The sequence below is a fragment of the Balearica regulorum genome, chromosome 1, assembly GCF_011004875.1.
Source record: "Balearica regulorum gibbericeps isolate bBalReg1 chromosome 1, bBalReg1.pri, whole genome shotgun sequence".
Lineage (NCBI taxonomy): Eukaryota > Metazoa > Chordata > Aves > Gruiformes > Gruidae > Balearica > Balearica regulorum.
In genome coordinates this window covers 158859682-158882447 of record NC_046184.1, presented here as the reverse complement: position 1 = coordinate 158882447, position 22766 = coordinate 158859682, and the positions used below count along the sequence as shown (strand labels likewise).

Genomic DNA, 22766 nt, shown 5'->3' with positions numbered 1-22766 from the left:
AAAAGTAAAGTATGCATGTAAGGTTTATATTTAAGTGCAACCAGTCATTCCAAGCTTGTTTTAAGGTTAAGATATTTTTAAGAAGATTTGTTCATACAAAAGTGAGGTTGCCTTGGCAACTGTAGCTATAGAAAGCCAGAGTAATTACTTTCACAAAATCCTTCCTAGTGCTCTCTCCTTCTTAATAGGAATGTGTAACTACCTTGTTTTAAGCCACATTTATCAGAAATATTACTCATCATCGATTCTGCCCTTGAGGCATGGGAATCCAAAAGTATGTGCTTAAAGCAGGTTGAATAGTGCAAAACCAATTTGCAAACACTTATTTAAATTCAAACATGAAAGTCAGACCATGCATATTTGCTCTTGGAGAGAAGTGAAAATTTGTAAAGATGCAGCATTCTGTTTTCATATTGCAAGATTTCATTGAATGAACTGTGCTATGTATTCAACTATCTTCAAATGCAATAATGATTCACTTTTGTGAACAGCAGGCAGAAGGAATTAAGATTGCAATTTAATATACCTGAACTATATTCATGTAAACAGATCTACTGAATCATTGCACTGCTCTGTTGCATACTGTGGACTTATCTGGGTGGCTGGGACAAGCTTAAGGTCTCTGTTCATCTCTTCATTACATGGTAGAAACGTACTCTGATTTCCCCGGCACAGTGTTTGAGATCCATCATTAGTGATATCTGGCATAGTTCTGCTGACCCCTAGGACTGTCATTTAATAACTTATCCAATTTTTCTTCTGTGCTTGTTAGAGCAGATGATGTCCATTTAGGCTTGATTCCTTCCTGTGGCCTTTTTTGTGTGATAAATAATATTTTACCACAGAGCTCCTCTCAGGCCATGTTGTTCGGCTTTGGCTTACTGATGCCATAGAATACATTGGCCACAGGAATGGGTTCTTGCACTGAAACAGGGATGGATATTAACAGTAGTTTGTAAAAGTCTCTTTTCATTCATTATCAGAAGAGTATTGTGTCCCCAGCTTTGCTTCCTGCCTGTATGAATGCTGTCCTGAGTTACAGTTGCAAATCGCGCACTAGGAAAGCCAGAGTTATACTGTGTAACTATAATACATACCCTCTTTCTTTTCCTTCTCTGTGATTCTGTAACTTAAAACGTATTTACAAACAGGATATGAACACTCTGTTATGCATACTGAAAGGACTTTTGTCTGTTAAAATGTCACTAATAAGTTACACAATATTACAAGTGATCAAGAAGTGGTATCACTGTAGATGCCTCTAGAAATCTGGGAAACCAGTATCTTTCATGATGCACATGAAGATTTTTTCTGCCCCTGTAGTTTTGCAAGGTGCCACAAGTCACACACATTTACTTATGCTGAATCATCAGCATCATTCCAAGCAGTCCTGGTATTTTTCAAATCCAACTATCCATGCCACTTCGGCTGGGAGACTAGCAGCATTTAGCACAATGGGTATCAAATATATGTGTTCAGCATCTGTTTTCTAGTGATTCCCAGGCCTATAGAGAGGTTAATGTCCTCTAAAAAACTAGAATAATTCTGAAATTTTTACTCATCTGTAGTGATTACACAGAGACCTTGATTCAGTGAAGTGCATTTTCAATGCTGCAACAGCATCAAGGCACTCAAAAATCCAATGTGATACTCTCAAACTTTAATTTTCCACTAGATTCTCAGTCATTAACAGCAAGATTACTTAAAAAAATAGCTTCATAAAATGGGTGCATTGAACAAAATTATGTATCAAATCCTGAATTTTGAAGTCAAAGGAGACAGAAAAATTTAAAGCAAATGAGGATCTGCTGTGATGTCTTTTTTAGGCTAAATTAAATATAGCCTTTTAGCCTGTGTTCAGTTATCCTAGCTTGTGTTCACTTTTATGTAGTTTGACAAACTGAATAATCTGAGGTCTTTCCTCACAATACTCAAAGACAGACATATACTGCCCTATACTCTTGATTTACCTTTTGATCAATATATTTGTTTTCTTCAATTGCTGATCTTTTGGAGTGGTCACATGAGGAAGAAGATGCTGAAGGAAGTCTTCGCAGCAAACAGCTGGTATCTTGTTGCTGGCGATCAATAAACTGCTTCATAAAACTTTCCCTTTAGAACAAATAGAAGATATCGGTGGATTACAGCCCCAGGAAGAGTTAATATTTGGTTTTCTTTATGACATGTCCCAACCCATTAGTGCTAAGGGGTATAAAGTCCACGAAAAAGTATTGGGCTATAGATGTATAAAGGGACAGAGTGCCGAAACAACTGATAAAACTTAAATTAATCTATTAAAGAAATCCATAACTTAATTGAGAGGTCGGTGGCCTGCATGCAGTTTCGAATAAAATAATTTTATTCCTTTAAATATTTATTTATTCATTTATTTACTAGCTAAAGTGCTAAATATTTGAAGAAGTGCCTTTTGCAGTTTTCGGCTCTTTTGAGCTCATTAAACAGGGAGTTGTTACTTCAGTGTAAATCAAACATTGATATAATCCAAAGGAAACATACTCTCTGCAAGAAATTCTTGAAGATGTCAAACAAGATCTGTTTATCTAACTGCCTTAAATGACAGTATTAAGGTGCTTCAGGAATTCTGCACCTCATCTACACCACTTTTAAAACATAGAAGGATTTCTGTTCACAAGAAATACACATTTATCTTGCTGTATTTTAAGTTTAGTAAGTTGCTCTATTTTCAGTGTAAGTTGACTATGTCCAAACTAATTTTTATCTGGAGAGACAGTTCTACATAATACAATAGCTCCAGATTTAAAGATATGATTTGCTAGTGATAGTTTGAAGCCTGTTTCAGTAGTTAGCATGATCATGTATTAGTCTAGAGTATGCTGGGAAAAACACAGCTAGAAAGAAATACCAAAAAAGGCTAAGATTAGGAGAATGGCCTTGATATATAACCAAACAGTATTTTCATATTAAAAGCAAAACATCTATAACTGTTTCCTTGAGGTTTGTTTTTCCTGACCCTTCTGACCAGCATTATTCCTTTCATTCAGCTATGATGATACAAACAGGTCAAATCAGGTCGAGGGAGGTGATCCTGCCCCTCTACTCTGCTCTAGTGAGACCCCACCTGGAGTACTGCATCCAGCTCTGGGGGCCCCAGTACAGGAGAGACATGGAGCTGTGGGAACGAGTCAAGAAGAGGGCCACGAAGCTGATCAGAGGGCTGGAGCACCTCTCCTATGAGGACAGGCTGAGAGAGTTGGGATTGTTCAGCCTGGAGAAGAGAAGGCTCCGGGGAGACCTGATAGCAGCCTTCTAGTACCTAAAGGGGCCTACAGGAAAGCTGGAGGGGGACTGTTTATCAGGGAGTGTAGTGACAGGACAAGGGGTAATGGGTTTAAGCTGAAGGAGGGTTGATTTAGATTGGATGTTAAAAAGAAATTCTTTACTGTGAGAGTGGTGAGGCACTGGAACAGGTTGCCCAGAGAAGCTGTGGATGCCCCCTCCCTGGCAGTGTTCAAGGCCAGGTTGGATGGGGCTTTGGGCAACGTGGTCTAGTGGAGGGTGTCCCTGCCCATGGCAGGGGGGTTGGAACTAGATGATCTTTGAGGTCCCTTCCAACCCAAGCCATTCTATGCTTCTATGATAAAACAGTTGCCTTAGCTTCCCTGTGAGTTTAATCAAAAGAAATGCAATCTCAGGAGACCCAGAACAATGACTGTCAGTTTTCACACAATCCTCTCTCCCAGCATGCCCTCAGTGGAGACACTGGAATGGGCATGGCCAGAGGACCAGTTTGGCCAGCCTGCACTGTTTCAGCAGTCTTAGCAGCCTGTACGTGCCAGGGCAGCCGTTGGATTTCTGTAAATTTTTTTGGGGACTACACCAAGAATAATTGGACTGTAACTGATGATCTAATAGCCAACTGAGGGTCTGATCCTTTGTTAAGGTGAATTTTACAGGAAAGTGTTACCTATGCAAATACAAAGAGGGGACAAGGTCATCGCAGAGTAACTGGTATTGGATGGCCTGAGTTATCCCCTCTAATGATTTGCTGCCAGTTGACCTTATCTTTAAAAAGCTACATGAGAATTGATTAGACTGCTAGTTTTCTATGTCAGTCAAGAATCTAAAATCCAAACGGGAGTGAAGAAACGACAACACACTTTTCAATCATATCGTACTTGTATCGGTTCCGGTTAATCTAGTTGCTTTCATGAATATGTTATAAAGGAGTGGCAGGATTTTTTTATTTGTTTCAAAAGTAAAAATGAGGTAAAACCAAAATGTCACATCCTTTTGATGCCAATGTTAACTCTGTTTCATTTCTGGTTTTCTGAACTACCTAATCCACACACAAAACAGTTAAATATCTTGGGTCCTACCTGGCACCTGGCACCTGGCACCTGGCACAAGTTTACAGCATACTAGCAAGGGAAATATTTCAATACCTTATTTTTGGAACCGTGAAATCTGAAGGAAGCTTGGAGATTTTCACCATTTGTGGCCTATTTGGAAATTTTTCAAAGATGCGTAGACGCAATGGAAGCTTCTCCTTTGTATCTGCATTTGCTTCACTTTGCTTTAGCTGAAAACAAGGAAATGAAAAAAATGACAGAAAGGGAAATTTTGCTCTGTAATACCCCAGCCTTGTCTTTCAGAATCCAAATAATAACAGCAATCATTTAAAGCAACAGAAGATGGCAGCAAAGAACTACAGAGGGTAAATTTGATACTTACCAATTTATTGGTCTGCTTGTGCTAGAAGCTGACAAATACCTAACAATACCATGCCTTTAATTGAAAGTCATAAAATGGAAGGATTGCTAATAATTTTAATTTTAAAATATGAAGCATATTAGTATTCTATTCAATATGCTTATTTCTATGTTTTCTTCACAGATCCCTAACACTTCATCAAGCAAATAAACACCCATGATCTTTTCTTATTAGGCACATCTTTCTGTATATGCTGACAGCTCTTCCATATTCAGACAGAACATAGCATTTTAAAATGGAGCAATTTTAAAGGAATCCAGCTCTCAGAACATGAAAATAACAGGAAAATTACATTTAGATGAATATTATAAGTAATACAAAGGACTCAAAAGAATCCATCTACATCAGCAATTCTGATACAGAGCTGCAACAAATCACATAATGAATGTTGCATTTTTAAGTATCCATAAACATGGATATTCCATGGAATATCACACATCTAAGTACAGAAAAGGCAGACAGATCTATCTATGTGGACAAATGATGGCTAAATCTAATGATGGAAGATAAAACTGAATTCTGATAACCTTATGTAGCAATTCAGTTGTGCCATTGCAATGAAATACCAAGTCAAAAAGAATCAGTGAAATTCATTTTTACATTTATTTTAAAAGATATGCATATTGCATACTATTTCAATAAGCATACATCTAACTGAGATTATTTCAATTCTCCTTCTCCCACCTGCTTGTGAGCACAGGCTTAGAAGCTTACATTATAAAACAGATTTTCACCATCACCACCTGCAGGGAATAAAGCTGACAGACATCAGCTATAGATTTTTACTAGGGGCAATTGCCCAGGAAGTCGGATGGAGTTTTAACTCTCATTTGCACTGCCTAGTGAAACGCATGCTCCCACAGCATGCTATAGAAGAACAACTGCTCAGCTGCACTGTCATGCTATCAGCAACATCACCACTTCCAGCCATAGGACAGCTGAAACTGAAAATCAATTCATATCTGGTTGGATAGAAGTTGTCATGTGGCTGAAAACTGTTTGAACAGCTACGCACAAAGACTAATGATTAATGGTAAAGCACTCAGTCAGAATAGAAGGGGAATATGGCATAAATCTGTATTATGTCCAGTCCTATTTAATTGCTTCATTAATGATCCTTATAAGGAAGAAAATATGACATTAATGAAATTCACTTGATATTAAAATGTGAAGAGTTGCAAATACCACAGCGGACAAAGAAAAGGACAGATTTAGAAATAGGGGCAGGAAATAACAGGCTAAAAAAATTCTAGAGCAAGAATAACAGGAGAAACTAAAAAAGAACTTGTACTTCAATACAGCATCAAAAGGCCAATCTCGGCACCAATTTCATTATCAGCCAAAGGCTATGCTCACAACCAATCTCTGTTGGTTAGACATTATATAGTTTTAGAAAATGGTACAGAAGTTCACAGCTCCTCTGTGTGCTGCTTTGAAGAGACCATACTTGGGTATGCATTGACTTCTAAATACCATTTTATCAGTCTCACACTGACAAGCCAAAATATTGCAGGAGAGAGCCATGAAAACCAGGGGAGAGCTACAGAAACTGACTGGGGCAAGGGAGAAAAAAGGAGAGAAAGACTAAAAGGGCCTAATATTTATACTACATCTACCATAACAGAATAAAGTAAGGGGAGATGATGTCAATTTATGTAAGAAATATTTGAAAAAAAAATATATTTTAATAATATAATAGAGTACCCCAAATATAGGAATGAGAGGGTGAAATTAAGAAAGGGAATTCTTAGGCTGAGAATAAAGATTATTGTCCTTACAGGGAAATCTCAGAGTGTTCCCTCTCCAGAGGGAAGTGCCTTATCATTTCAAATTCAGACTAGACAGAACCCTCGAAACGCCAGAGTACTGCAGAAAGAAATCCCTCACTGACAAGGCAATGAACTGGATAATCTAACAGGGTTTTTCTGCAACACTGTACTGTTTAAAAGCTTTGGGAAGCAGTAATTTTTAGAGGGGAAAAAAGTTTCCAGTTTCTGCTGGTTTGCTTTTTAATAAGAAATCATTGCAAAAATATGGATGGACAAACAATGTCTCCTACAGCTATGAACTCCTGTTTGCAGAAGTCAGTCTATACAGAATAGAGAGCGTATGATAGGCTGCAATGTTGTCTGAAGTCTCAGTGCAGAACACATCAGGGAGAGCTTGGAAGCAGGAAACCATATAGTTCAAAAGGTAAGCAAGGGGACAGCAATATCCCCCATCCAAACAGGAGAATGATTCAAGATAGGCTTTAAAATAACCTAAAGTCAAAGCAGTTCTACAGAATATCTCCAATTACTCATGCTGTGATAATATTACATATTGGGGAGCACAAGGCATTTAGCTTCACTGAGTTCTTCTCTATGCACTTAGGGTGTAATTGTTGCTCCACATGACATACATCCTATTTTGTATTGTTGCTTAAAACCTTTACATTTCAACTGTCTTTACTGCATAACAAACGCTTATATTTTTAAGGGTACAGGATTATGTTGAAATGTGGCAATGATGACGCAGAGTGTTTCTAGTAACAGTTAAACGCAAAATAAAATATCAGGACATTTTATCTACGCTTTTCCATTTTATTTATTATTACTATTGGCAAGGAAATGTGCACTGCTCTGATTTACTCTGTGTGGCCCTCAATCTGCAGCTCCAAAGAGCCTACTGGGAGCAGTTCACCAACATTTTGTCAGCCTGGCCTGGTTAAATTCTCTTGTGGCTGCTGGAATGGTTTCTGTAAAGCCATAGAAGGAAATTATGACTATTTCCACTACTTCCACGGTGCTTGAGTTTACAGGGGCAGATTTAATGGCACAATACATACGGTACAACTGTCTGTTCTGAACCTAGATCAGAAGAACTTATCCAAATAGTACATAAACGGTGAGGACTGGCAGAGAGGAAATCTTCATTTGGGATTCCAATGGTACCTTCAACAATACCTTCAGATATGGGTCCCTGAAATCCAAGCTGACCCTGATCTGTTCACATAATTGTCTTAGATCAATACAAAAGGCAGCTGTGAGAAAGACAGGCTTATTGGTGAAGAAAGCATATTTGTGGGGTTTTTTCTCCCAGCAAGGCATTATGGCCATGTCTCCATTTGCTGTGGAGCAGTTTGAAGTGAACCCCCCAATCATCAGCACTTGCTGTTTGCTGATTTAGTTTCTGAGCTGTGTTGGTAAGCAAAACAGATTCTTCTTGGGGGAAACAAAACCCCAAGCTCCACCATGGTTACACACAAATACACTCTGGGCACTGAGACTGACTTTAAGGATCAGAACCAATGAATGACTTAAGGATCAGAACCAAAGACTGGTCCTTAGGGCGGCTTCAAACCCCACGTGTGAGGGGGCTCATAGTCCAGCGTGAGACCGAATCTCTTCTGAAGCAAACCCCTCTGAACTGCACGCACTGTAAATGCGGCGGCAGCAGCAACTGCTTCATTGTACTGATTCTCTCCCATGGCGCAGCTCGGGTGTTAATGCAGGATGATCTCATTCATACTACTTAATACAGCTGCAGCTGTAAATTTCTTTGTGACTTCAAGGCTTCCTTACAAAAAGGTGATTGCTAAAACCAGCTTTAACGTAATTAAGATCTGAGCCCTTAAAACTGAGAACCTGTAAGTGATTGTCCTAAATACACACCGTAGCATGAATGGTGGTGAAACTGGAAGACTGGGGTAGAGGCAAAGAGACAGCAGGTAATGACCAGTGAGAACAAGGAGCAAGGTTAGCTCTTTAACGCAGATGTGCCCTGGCTGTGGCCAGACGATTGTGCTGGGATGGCCAGAAAAGCAATCACTGCCTCGCTGGTGGTAACAGCCTTCCCAGCAGGAACCTGGCATCTCCCACGTAACCACGCTGGTCCCACCAGGCCAACAGAGCCACACCACGAGACTATTCAGAAACCATCCCATCTCTGTCAGTTACTACAGCCTTCTCATCTGTGTTTCAGAAATGAAAGTGTTGACATTTAAAAGTTAAAAAAAATACGCTATACTGCAGTACTTAGCCATGCAGTATATGCAGTGTTATGTAGAACCTGGAGAGGAGAGTAAGGCAATAAATGGTGGTTCTTTTTTATCTTAAAACATTGTAGTCCTATAGTAACCCAGATATTAATCACTGCGAGTGAGGTGAGGGCGAGCTCTCTTAAAGTGCGTACTGCAACCTCTTTGTTAGCAGTGACTGGAGTTGCCGAAAAAGCATTAAAGCATTGGAGTGAGACAAGCAGCAGGACCCGATTTGGAGACCCGCATTCCCACCGTCTCTGCCTACGTTCACCAGAAGAGACATGCCATGGTGCACTTCAGATCCTGAGGTAAGCGCAGGGCAGTGTCGCGCCTGCCCTCCAGCCTGCGTCCCCTCCTGCAGAAGCAGGATGTGAGAAGTGTCTGCACGTGCAGAGGTCTCATTATGGACCCAGGTGGGAGCTGACAGCCTGGAACGTGGAAGTGCTCCGGGGTCTGGTACAGTGAACAAGATCACTTGAACAGTACAACGGGCTAACTAAGGTGAGTATCTCTTAATATCACCAATTTGCATTTAGAGACAGAAACATCCTCAAAAGTAATGTTCTTGGCAAACCAAGCCCGAAGCTCCAATTTAACAGAGTAACTGAATTTCTAATACATTGACACATTGGTAAGAACATTCCAAATGAGAAACAGAATTAACCATAGCCAAAGGGCTAAGACCTACCCTTCCTAACTTTTTGTTTTGTCTCCATTCATTTAATTCTGATCATGGAAGAAGTGCCAGTAATGCACAAAATGTAAAGCGTGAAAGATGCAGTTTCATATGGCCTGTGAGGCAAGTGTATCCGAAATTCACTTAAACGCTCTGTAAATATTTCAATGAAATTAAATGATTATGAAAAATTTACTGCAATGCTCTAGCTCTTTCATTTTAGTTGACAGTTTTCATAACAGGCTGAGATCAATCATGTTCAAAATTAAAAGCTTTGCTACTGATGTACACACAGTTTATTTAGGAACTGGCCGGATGCCCAGAATAATTTCATGGTGACTGAAAAGTTCAAACCTTTTAAGAAGTTCAGGGGGTCTCACTACAGGATAGTTTTAAATTAATATTGTTTGGTACATTATAATGCACTGCTATACATCAACATTTTTCACTGCAAACCTCCTTTAGGGCCTGTGTTTGAAGAATAAAGTGACTACACAATATCTGTGTTGCACTCTTAGCAGGACATGCTATGTGCTCCAATACCAAACACTCTGAGCCTGAAAGTGCATGGGGATGAAAGACACTACAAACTGATACCAGCACCCATCCAACAGTTTTCCAGAGTTTTTTACTTATCCAAATTCTCAGATTTACCATCACCTTTGGCTTGTCAAAAGGAGCTTTGAACAAAATCCAAGTAATTAGCATTAAATGACATGTAAATTAAACAATTAAAAATCAGAAAGGCAGACTAAAGGAGCCACATTTTCCTTTCTGTTATTATTCTGAAATTGTATAGACCTGGTATATTTTTGGACACGAATGAGCTATACTAAAAGAAGATATGCATATGGGTAAGCTTTCGCGGCCCACACTCAGCTTTGGCATCAACTTCTATCAACATTTTTGTACCTGCATTTGATTTAAAGTTCAACACAAATCACCTCTTCAGTTACTATTATTTACATTTGCAATTCTATTAACAAAGGAGAAAAAGCTCAATTTTGTTTGAGCAAACTGCACCATCAAAAAAAGGAAGGCAAAAAGCAATCTAGAAATTAAGGTTAAAAAAATTGACAAATTGAATTTTGGGAAAAGTAACATTTGCAGTGTTAAAAAGCAGTATTTATGATGTGTAGATCTTATTAGTATGTCTATAGAGACCTTACCAGTATGTCTATAGTGCTATATAAAAGACTGCCAAGGGCCTAACCCCTTGCCCAAGGTCAGATGGTACCCGCTGACTTCAACCATAGTTCATAATACTTGGCTCTTGGTTCCTCTAGGCCCTGCATGGTGGCCCTGAGACATCATTACAACAGTGATTTTTCTACAAGTTTTCCAACTCTTCAAGGCATCTGAAACAACATGAGAGCTTCTACGTACAATTCCCCTGAGCAGCACTTCTGCAGGATGACGTTTGGGTTGTGTATTGCCTACTTTGAGAGGGAGGAGAGCTTGTGAGTTTGGCTGAAGGTGGGATAGCACTGCAGGACTCTGTGCCTTAGAGTCCAAGCTGGTGAGATCTTGTCGGTGCTTTCTTTGAAAGCAGTCTCCCAATTAAAATATTCCCTGAACTACACCAAAGTACTGTCTGGGGGAAAGTAGCTGGAGCTACAGGAGAGAGCCAGCAGTGAGCGGCGTGCACAGACGAGGGGTTAGCGCTTGAGCTTGCTCTCCTGTCCTCTTTTAGTTAGCTGCCTAGATGTACCAGTTGGAAATTTTGCCCTTTGGGCTCACCTAAACAAATGGGGACATCGCAAGCAATAAAAAATTCTCCCATGTAGGAACTGCAAAACAGAACCTAAATTGATTTTAACCACATTCTGCGCTGCCTTGGGGAATTTTCAGTGAAATGTACCAAAAAATATGACTACAGTGGTGCTGGCATTCACAGTAGAGACTGCACTGTTGATAATATAAGGGTAAAATAAACTGAAAAAGTTCCTGGCAGATGGAGAAACATGATTGTACATATATTTCTACCACACATAAGATTTTTTTTTTTTTTTTTAAAAACAATTTCTCTGTGTCACAGGGTTTATATGCTGTGTGTAGTACAATTTGGTGCCGTGACCGCTATTTCCCAATTGTTCATTTAAATAACTTTTTCTTCAATTTTGCATGAAGTCTTCCAAATTAATACGATATTGAGTAAGGTTTCACAAATGTGGGATTTTTAATAACTTCCAGTAATTGTAGCTCCTATCAGTTCTTCAGGAACAAATGCTGCTGACAAGATGTGATTGCAATTCAAACAGTACAAAACTCCTCTAGCAAAATTTGGCTAAGATTTAGTCCATTTATCTAATAGAGGACAGGAATCCAGTGTATCAGAGAGTTTCCCTTTGATTAACTGAGATAAATAAGACGAATATTTCAGAGCTATTACTTCATACTGTCTACTGATTCAGGCAAACACTGCTACACTGATTACACTTTAGCCATATCTTCAAATCTTTTTCTCCTCTGCAGCAGCAAGAATTATAGCATTTTAAAAAAACATGAGATCCGACATTCTGCACAATCAGTGTCCATAATCAGGGCCCCAGGAATGTGTTTACCAGACCAGCTTCAACCTTCTTGCCTTTAGACTCAGGTAGCTACTGCAGTTAATTAAGTTATGGTTGTCTTAGTCTCTCTTTATAGCCAAAAGTGATGAAGAGGCATTTGTAGAGATCGGTTCAGATCCTGGGCTGGCTATATCTTTCAGACATGCTTATCTTTTTCCATTGACTAAGCAGAGAACTTGAATCCAATATGTTCTTTAAATCAGATATGTGATTCCCAGTGTTAGGCAGGATGAATCAAGGCCATAGCATCTATGATGGTATTCATCTCAGTTAATTATAGGTGTCCAAATGTGAAATACATCATGTAACCATCTAGGCACTTCCTATATTTAACTGAAAAAGGTATCTCCAGATATTGACTCATCCCACACTAACACATAAGTAAGACAAGCAAGATGGAATATCACTTTAGGGTAACTAACTCCTTCACTGAATGCAGGGACAGTACAAGGCTACATCTATACTTGTACTGGGATATGGAATCGGGTTGTCCATTGTGTTACACTGCTAGCAAGGCCGCTTGCACAGTTTTGGCCTTGGCCAGCTAGCACTCTCCCTCATCATGCCTCAGCACAGTTTGGGGATTATCTCTGCTGGGGACATTGCCAGTAGGCAGTATGGACATTTCCTATTTAAGTGGTAGGTAGTTTTGGAAAGGGAAGATAACTTAGGTGTATGTACCAGCTTTACCATTTTCATATTCATTATTTTTCTCTTGGGATAAGTAGCAGAAATATTTTTGTTTCCATAAAAAGGTTAGTGAGTCACAGAAGAATACCCAGTATAATAAAAAATGCATTACATGCTCCATTTCATCAGACGAAACTGCTTGAGACCTCACTTAAACTAAGCATCATTACTTGTTATAAATTGTATATTTGATGAACAATAAACAACTAAAACATTTTCAGGTGAACAAAACCACAAGATTGAATGAATTCTGCCCTTGTATAAAGATAATCATTCAATATTGACCAGGTACAACGTGTTCATCTTCAAGACTCGGGATAAAATTCATTACAACTGGAGAGTGTCCACCTGCACAAGAAGCAAAGGAAGTACCATTGCAGGACAATTCAGAGGCTCATAATATTTTCTTACATATTCCAGACCCTGCACAAAGGAAGATTCCTGGAGGTAGCATTGTAAACAGGGCTTACCTATATGTAGCTGAGACATACAACTTCATCTGCCCTGCTGGGTTCACAGAAAAATAGAGCCAATCTGGGAAATGATAATTGCGGACAGACTTTCAAAGGTTCTCACCACAGGCAGCTCCTATTTACTTAAAAAAGAGCTGAAGACACTCAGAGAACCAGGCTGTGATTGACCGATGAAGTCATCATCTTGACTTCCTATCAGGATACAGACAGTGAGAAGTATATAAATGTTGAAGAGCAGTGAGGTCACGGGGATAAAAGACTCAATTGCAGAGCATCTGTGTGTCTCTGCTCATAGTTTAATAAAGCCATATAACTTTGACCTAGGCCCTCTTAATTCCAAAGTATAGGAAGACTGGAATTTGATCCATACATGCAAAACCTTTATTCCATGGCTGCTCTATGCATTGTCCGGGGTATTACACAGGATAGATCACCACTAAACTGGTGTGGACACAAGGAATATCCAACTTGACGTATTACTCGGTTTCATCTGCATGGTAGAAAACATACCCATGCTATGTGAACCCTGATTCCAGATTTCAAAGCCAACCTATGTGTTCCCTATGAATTTGTCAGGGCTGCTTGAGGTGGAAGCAGTTAGGTGTAGATGCTGAATGATATTTGTCACAGATTGCAATGCAGGTGCTTGTGCAGCAGGTTGCATGTTGTTTCTGTGGGTTGTTGCAATGCAAACTTATGTTTTCTTCTTTTTAGGTGTGCTGTGGTATCTATGGACATTCTTGTAAAGGGATACTTTGCTGGCACAGATCAATATAATAATATCTTCTAACACATAAAGGATCTCTACAAAGACAAAAAGGATAATCTACTCAGGATCACTGTAGCTAGGACAAGAATGCTTCATCTGCAACATGGAATACAATTCAGATTAGACACCAGATAAATCTTCCTAAAAATACCCTAACATTAGTACCAAATGTGATAATGAATGCATTATTCTTCGTCTTACACAGGACAAGTTAAGCAAACATCAACCACAGTGCACAGTACTTCTTTTTTGTTTCCAGTGCTTTTATTATAAACACCATTATCATGTGGAATTGTTTAATTAAATGTATTCAGCTAAATATATATGAGGCTGTACACTTGATCTGATCTCCATATAATTGATTTGTTTGGGTTTGGAAAATTGGAGAGGGTCTGTGAAGGGGCCACAGATATCTTCTCTATAATGTTGTTCTAGAGAATACAGAGGTACACTCTTCACAAGGAGACTTGGTCATGGGATTGGAGGCACAGAGCGCCATTTGCTTCAAGAAAACAATCTGTCTAGATAGAACAAAGGAATTCTTCACTATGAAGACAATCATTGGAGTAAGTTGGCCAGAGAAGCTGTGGAATTTTTATCACTGGAGATATTCAAGACTTGGCCTGATAGGACTCTGGGTAACCTCATCTAATGGCCTGCTTTCAACAGCAGGTTGAAACAGATGGTTTCCAGAAGTCCCTTCCAATCGAGACTTTTCTATGATTCTATGATTTGGTGATTGCTATGAACTGCAAGATCACAGATAACTATGCTCTTCAGTTTCACTGTTGTGTATATGCAGCTGCCATCTCTTGATAACTGGGCTGTGTTAGATTCTGTGAGAAGGTAATTAATATAACTTAGATTTGAGTGAGTATGTGCAACCCACACAGTTTCTACAATCGAATATCCTTTAACACTGAGAAAATGTAACTGAAGTTGAGAAAAAAATTGTTGCTGTAGCTCAGGCCAGAATCCAGTATATTTCTTTAAAGAGGAAAGACTTTGTCTTTGCACAAATTAGCTGCCCCTTGCCATTTTGTGGTTTCTTTGTTTGTTTGGAACCTGAGGTAGTACATTTCATTTGACACAGATGGCCCGAGTTTTAGATTCACTGCAGTTTTACAGTATTTCTCCAGTATAGAAATTCACACAGAAAGTCAATTTAATCAAAGGACATGCACAGGCAAACCTATATGAGTGGTAACTGGGAGGACACAGAGGCTGATCCAAATTACTTCAGAAACCTTCTTGGCCGGACTAGATGAAAACAAAGATAGTTTGGTGTTACTGGCTGCCCTTTCTCCCACACAAGTTTGCTGATAAAATTTTAGCCAGGGCTAGATTCCTGCGTTCTGTTATTCCCTTTCACAAGAGATGGGGATGGACTGCTTCTTTAAAGGGGGAGATATGGGTAAGAAGTCTCCCTTAATTCTGAAATAGTACTCCCACTCATTTGATATTATGCAGGAAAGCCATGCAGGATTCCTCATCTTCTGTCATGTTTTAAAAAGAGTGCCTGATCCATTCTTGAGGAACTATGAAGAGAAGTCCTCTGAATTCTAGGTGGAAAATAAGTGACTTACTTCCAGTCAGGCACCTAAAAATCTCAGTAAAAATACAATGAATTCATCCTTCTAAGCAGCGAGCTTTTTTTAATGACTGAACAAGGAATTAAATCACATGTGAAGGCCAGGCATCTACTTTTTATAAGCATACAAAGTTTATGTGCAACGTGTACACAAGTGCATAGATCCACAAGGTCCTATGGGTCTAAAACACAGTTCAGAAAAGGCAATGCAGACCTATGTGACACAGAAGGACCCAAAGGTAAACACAGCATAGATTTTCAAGGATGCAACTGCCATCAAAATAACGAGTAATTCTACACAAGCCCTCTCCTTCCTTCCAAAGAGTTATAGGACTGTCCCTTAATTCAGAGGATGGAGCATGTAGAATCACTGATATGCCCTGAGAAGCACTTGCATTTTTCTTAGGTATCAACCAAATAAAACAAAAAATAAAGATTAGATGAGCTCCTGGTGGTATAAAAGCTAGGTAAGCATTTTCTTCCCTGGTGACATAAATGAAGCAGCAGAAGCTTACATTTATATCTTTGTTACTGCTATTCACACATTCATAGCAAATCTGACTCCCATCTCTCCTCCTTGAAAAGTGTGTGCTTTGAATATGATCTTTCACTAGAAGCTTCAAAGGTCCCTATTTTATACAATAAAACCTTCCTTCAAGAGAACCTCTCTTGAATTTAATGTGTTTTCTTGACAAATAATACCGTATTGCATACACTAGTGATTGGCAACTTCTGAATTAATATTTCACCATGTTTATTTCACCATTGGGCATCAAATATATACGCCAGAATTTGTGATCCATTGATACTGTTTTTAAAAAAAATATGATAGATGAGGTAAGAGGTAGAAAAAAACCCAAAAGTGGAGGCTACAGCCTTCAGGAGACTTTCTAAACTTTCTTAGTTATTATAAAAGGAAAGAGTCTTTCTTAGTTTCTTAGTTATTATAAAAGGAAAGAGTCTGGCACAAGCAGTTTTCCAGATGACCATGTTTTCCAGTCTTGTTTTCTAGAAATGGACATATTCTCTGTAAAGTTTACTACTTTTGAAATAGTACTACTTTAAATGCTCTGCATATGGCCCAGGAATGGAGGACCAACTTGATTTTGTGAACTTTCTACTACTATCTTCCCTCTATGATGAAAAGAAGGATTTCACGCATTTTATGTAGTAGTTAAAATTCAGTTTGGAACCATTATTGTACTTTTCATTTGTTAATCAAATGTGTTTGACACTTATCTTTCCTGCCACTTGTTAAAAATCCATTTACATGGGATCAGATATAATGAAAAAGTAATTTTTCATTTTTATTCTATTTTGTAGTTATTTCCCATTTGTAATTACCTCAAGCACTGTCCTCAGAATAAAAATACTCTGGAGGCAAGTAAATCTAACTAGGCTTTAAAAAGCTCCTTGATTTTCACACACACATTCACATATATATATAAAATTTTATACTGAGTGTGTTTAAATTAGATATACCAATTATAACACCTTGTTTGCACAATATGTTCATGAAAAATCCCCATGCTGAAACTCCCACTTTCATGCTGAAACCTCAGCACACAAAATTTGGAAGTGATGCTACTGCTGAAATTGTCATTGGCATTGTCCTAGATCTGCTGAATGCCTGGAGGTGCTGGGTGAAAGGCACAGGGCTCCGGCAATGTGTTCTGACCAAACGTGTTCAGCATCCCAGAACGGGGTGCAGCAAGACAGTCAGGACCAGATGAGGTTTCTGCTTTGTAGCAGTTCACTGTGCCATCCTAATGGGTATCATCAAGATGAAAAAAGAAATGAAAGAAAATAATCCTTTAAAAAGGAAAGAAATACCTAGATGGTTCTTGATACCTCTATTGAAGCCTTTTGATTTTTCACAGCTCCGCTCCTGGTTTACAACGTGCTCCTATACATATGAAAACAGGTCCAACACGTAGAAAGCCTTCCAATCTTATCTCTTCCATCTCCTCCTCTACTGATAGACAAAATATCTCTTCTGAGATATCACTCAGCATAGTTTTTGGAGCCAGGTGCCTGAAAAATCAGTTACCAGTGTTTGACCTGCCATTGTCCCTGGGCTCTGTTACAGGCAGTAGTGAGCTATGTGCTTTGGTTCCACTTAGCAAGAATCTGGATGGAGGGGAAAGAAAAAGAAAAATTCCTTCACACTGAAAAGTACACCTGGGTCATAAACTGTGAGTACAGTTTTGCTCCTCACTGAATAAAGGAGTTGTTAATAGGTCTGCCAAAATGACATTTGCATTGCCAGGACGGTGAGACTCCTTAGTATTAACAGGAGTAAGGTCAAAACTATCTTCTGAATCAGTATTAACTGTATCTGAATGGCCTGGACTTCCCCTAGAAACAGCTTGCTTTCAAATACTAAGCTGCCTCACCAAAAAAGAGATCTGAAGAAAGTAAAAAAAGATGAAATACATGAAAAACAGTACCAGTAAAGCATCAGCAAGCTAGCTGCGTGCAGGGAGACAGGACTTCTGATTATTTCAGACTGCCTTGCTAATATTTTCCTATTATGGACTAGATATTTTGAATTCTTGTTAAAAAGAAAATAATTTCCAGGAAATGATGCTACAGAAATTCTATCACAGTAATTCCACATGCTGATTTATTTACTCAGAAAAAACCTGAGAGGGTTTGTAATCAATATTAAACATGACTTTTTCCAAGATGTGTTAGTAAAACTGCCAAATTTGCTTGCAAATGCGGATCACTTCAAATAGACTTACTCAGTGAAAAGAAACTTCGGTCGGATTCTATAGCTGCATGTACAGGTGCACAAAGACAGAATACAGTGGAAGTAATAACAGGCATGGTAGGAAGGAGAGAGCACTGAGGAAGCATTTGACTGGAATGACTGTACATCATGAGCTAGGGGGCATCAAATGAAATAATCAAGTGGCAGACTGATAAGTAGAAAAAGAAGTATTTTTTCACATAGTGCATTGTTAAATTTATCCTTGCTACCACAAGCAGTAAATGCTAGAATATACAGAGATTTGAAAATGAAGAGAATGAAATATCACTATGTGCCTTCCCTGTTCTGATGCTAGTCCCCAAACACCTTTTACTGGCCACTGTCAGAGACTAGATATTGAACCAGGATGACCTTTGCTTTGACCCAGTACAGCTGTTATATTCCGAGCCTACAGGTTCTTCCTCAGTAAGCTTCACAGTAAATGTCTAAGCACAATATTGGCATTATTTCTTTTCACCAGAAACATAGATAGTGAAGTTGTATCAATCATTGGTCACAAGAAAATGCCAAGTGATGCCAAGTGACTGTCAGTGTCTTCGGTCCACTTTCAGGTGACATTGATACTGATATAATTAGAGCTAGAAGGGAGACAGAAGCTATCCTTACCCCAGAAACTGGGGTTTCTGGGCATAAGGGCTGCAGAAGGCTTTCCTCTGACGTCAGTGACCATCATCTCGAATACCAAGCAACACCATACTTAAAGAGCAGTAATTTTAGGGTAGAGGTCTAAAAGGACTTACATTTGAACATAGTACACTTGGGTCACCAAAGTAAAAGTCTCTAGTAGGACTTGCTCTCTTAGGACAGTCCGCTGCCATTACAAAGAAGATACGAAGATACTCCACATCATTTTGTTACTGACAATGGATAAAATAATCTTGTGAAATTAAGACATGCCCAGTAGGAAAGAAAAAAAAAAAAAAAGTACTAAACACAAGAAAGCTCATTAGAGGCACTGCTGGAGCTGTTAAGGATTTAAGGATTTTTTTTTTTTTTTGAACAATATTCTTATAAGGCATGCACACACATTTTCAAGCTTTGGGAATATATTCAGCACTTACATAAAATTGACTTGATTTTAAAAGGAATCTGTTGTCATTCTGCAACCTGTAAAGATCAGGGCGCTTTGAAAAACTCGGTATATTTGACAAGTTTATTGTGTGTGGGTGTACGTATACACCTGCATTGACATATGCATATGTAACAAAGGTATTTGCAGGACCTGAAATGAAGGAAAACTTCTATGATTCTGAAGCAATTTGTACATATGTGTGTGTCTGTGTGGATTAAAAATCACACAGGCTGCTGGTTTAGAAAGAAAAAATATATATTACGTTTTTATGGTTGGGTTGGAAAGCAGACCCAAAATATACATTTAGGATATGATAATCAGATGCCTAGAACAGAAAAATATGCATCTGCAACTACACTCAGGAGGTCTTCTTATCCTTTATTCTTTTCAAATAACATAAAAACCACTGCAAAAAGAAGAGCTTGTCCTGACATTTTGATCGGTGCTTTTTTGCCCCGAACATAATTGCTTATACTACTGCCTAGAGGGTACCTCATCCTCCCAGAACTCACATGTTATTTTTAGTGCAGAATGGAATGTAGCACATATTGCAAGCATTTTAGCCACCTCAAGGCACTGGTGGTACAACCGAAAAATATCAGATTCAGAGTCTTATTTGTATGTTTTAAAAGATAAATACTAAGATGCTTTATGAAATGAAGCTACTTCTTTGTTAGGAGCTGAAGTATACCTTCTCTACAAGCTCCTTGCATGCATCTGTGCTCTCCCATCCTAGTTTTAAACCTGATCTCTAGAAATCTCTGACCTGTAAGTAAAAAAGCAATTGCTATTGGCTTGCATATTTAATAGCTGCACTTCTATAGATTGACCACTTCCACTCATAGGGGCATAATAAGAACCTAATATGACTTCCAATTTTTAATTACTTCTCTAGTAAAAGTTGTACCCTGACACCAAATTAATTTCTCTCAACTGTAAGCAATTAACCAAGGCACCTAGCTTAGTAAAACAGGTATCGTGGACTCCAGCCACAGCAAAGAATGAGATGGTGGGGGAAGAGGGGGGCAGAGAGAGAGGGACATCTGCAGAAGACAGTTTAGCCCTCCTAAGATCTCACTCCATCTCTGAAGAAGCCTCTTCCTCGCCATTGCTCACAGAACTGAGGCAACCATATTGCCGAGGCCAGGGGTTGGAGGGAATGAACCCGAGCCTTAAAGTCAGCTCCTGTAAGGTTTGTGTCAGTGAGTTTTTGCAGATCAGGGCTTTAACATTTAAATTAATAGCTGTAAGCTGTAATCTAAAATTCTGTATGATATTTTATGATGGCTTCTCTATTAATTTAAGCATTTACAGGACTGGCTCAATACGCCACTGTATTTTTTGTAAGGATTACCCTACCACTAGTAGTTTAAACCAGAAATGAGTTTCTTTATGTTTCTATGAAGAAAAAAAAACCAAGCAACATTCACATTTGAAAAGTTTCTAGAAGAGCTTGCCAAATCATACAACCAACACTATTTTACCACACTGAGTTAGTGCCACTGCCCAACTAGTGGCAGCATACACAGATTGACTGAGATCTATGTTTTGTCTACTGCTTTCAAATGATCTGTTCACATAAATGGAACTTACAGAAGCTGGTTATATGAGAGTAAAGTTCAATTTGTGCATATCATGCATCTTTTTCTTTAGGACACAATCATCACAGTCTAAGCACTTACATAAAGAAAAAGGAGAAAGCATGAGGAGCCCTTTTCTCTGTCACCTCCTAGCAAAACACGTCACCACCCTCTAATAATTCTTGTGGATATTACAGTAGTGCTTAGAGATTTCAGCAAAACTGGGACACTATATTGTCCACATACTGTATCAACACACTGTAAACAGGCGTGCTCTGTTCTCGTGGAGTTAGAACCTAAATTCGCCAAGACACAGGAAGATTGGACTGGAAGAATGACTGTTGTCCCTGTTTGCTCACTATGGAAGTGAAAGGCTAGCATGCACTCATATTGAACTCGCTTTATGCTTTAAAGCGATAGTAAGAGGCCTCCACAGAAATAAGGACTGGTCCTTAGCGACCTGTCCAAATTAAAAAAAAAAAAAAACCAGGTCTCAAGAAAATAAAGCCCTTTTCGCTCCAGATTTCTCAAGGGCACTGAAAGCCTTTTTGGAGCTCAGGAATGAAAAGGAGTAGTGGGAGAAGCATTGAAAAAATGAAAAGATTAAATCAGGCCTATTGGTCATCCTTGTTATTTGAAACCATGCAAGGGGTTACTTTTGCTCGGTTGGGCATGACATAGTGAGGTGCGGAAGATGGCAGCGGTAATGATGATGTAATGTTGTCCTAAGGTTGTGCTTGACATAAAAAGTCAGTGACCACATAGCTGGTAACATAATTCAGAAATCTTAGCTACTACATGATCATTGCATGAAAGTTTTGTTCAAACACTGTACCAATAGGAATGCATCGTCATTGCACTGTGACGGCCAGCACACACCAAGTATTACCATGGCTGCTTAACATTCTTCTGGATTTTACACTTCCTCTGGTGGATAGGAAGCTCCATTTGGAAGTATGCTCATTTCAGCTGCCCGTAGGGGACCTGAAACTAACAGGTTTGATTTCTACACAAAGTGATACTGAGCGGAGATGATGATCATTATGTACTTTGCACTGCAGTTCACCTTAGCTTTATGTAACTTCATTCTGTTGAAGTTAATGTTGAAGCTCCTGCCAACTTCACTTGCACCAATAAGTCAGCCTCAGTATTTTCCAGTGGCAGATATAACTGTTTTTTAGCTAGTGGTGTTCTTAACAGAAAACTTTATAGCAGACACGTGTGTGTGTGTGTGTGTGCACATATGCATGTATAACACAGAGGAGGTTTGAGAACAGTATTACAAAAAGCAAGAATATACGTTATCATTTTCAAGGTAACATTAAAGAGAAAAATAAAACTTAGTTGTTATACATTGGAAAATAGAAAACAGCAGCCATCTCATTGAGAACGACCTTATAACTTTTTTCTGCCCCTGCTCACGCTTAGTGCAAATTGCCACATTAGTGTGAGCTTAGGGAGAGCCAGCAAAATGAGAACATGCATTCTCAGTAATGCCTTAAGTTAAAAAAAAGTATCTGTTGAAACTTACCATCTCTTACAAATTACACCTTTTAACAAGTTTCCACAAATATTCTTCTCCATCTTTTACTAATACTTAAATGCATTAGAGACTTTTGAGTCAGTTTTTCAAGACAGACACATTTTGAAAGAAAAGAAACTATAAATGTTGCCAAATATAAATGAAGATCACATTATGGCACTCATGGAGAAAATCTTCTGGTAATAATTTGTGACAACTCCTGAGCTCCTGTATAAGCTACAGCTTCAGTAAATGAACTGGGGAAGTTTGA

The 22766-nt window shown here is 38.8% G+C and overlaps 1 protein-coding gene across 6 annotated transcripts in view; it reads right to left on the bottom strand.

Annotated features, from left to right (window-relative positions):
• Nucleotides 1-22766, bottom strand: part of NALCN (sodium leak channel, non-selective) — a 244939-nt gene that overhangs the window by 61691 nt on the left and 160482 nt on the right. For all 6 annotated transcript variants that reach the window (XM_075740769.1, XM_075740787.1, XM_075740816.1 and 3 more), the window contains 2 exons: nucleotides 4425-4561; nucleotides 1971-2112 (listed from right to left, as the gene is read on the bottom strand). In XM_075740769.1, the coding sequence (XP_075596884.1) occupies nucleotides 1971-2112; nucleotides 4425-4561 (279 nt within the window). The remainder of the gene's footprint in view (nucleotides 1-1970; nucleotides 2113-4424; nucleotides 4562-22766) is intronic.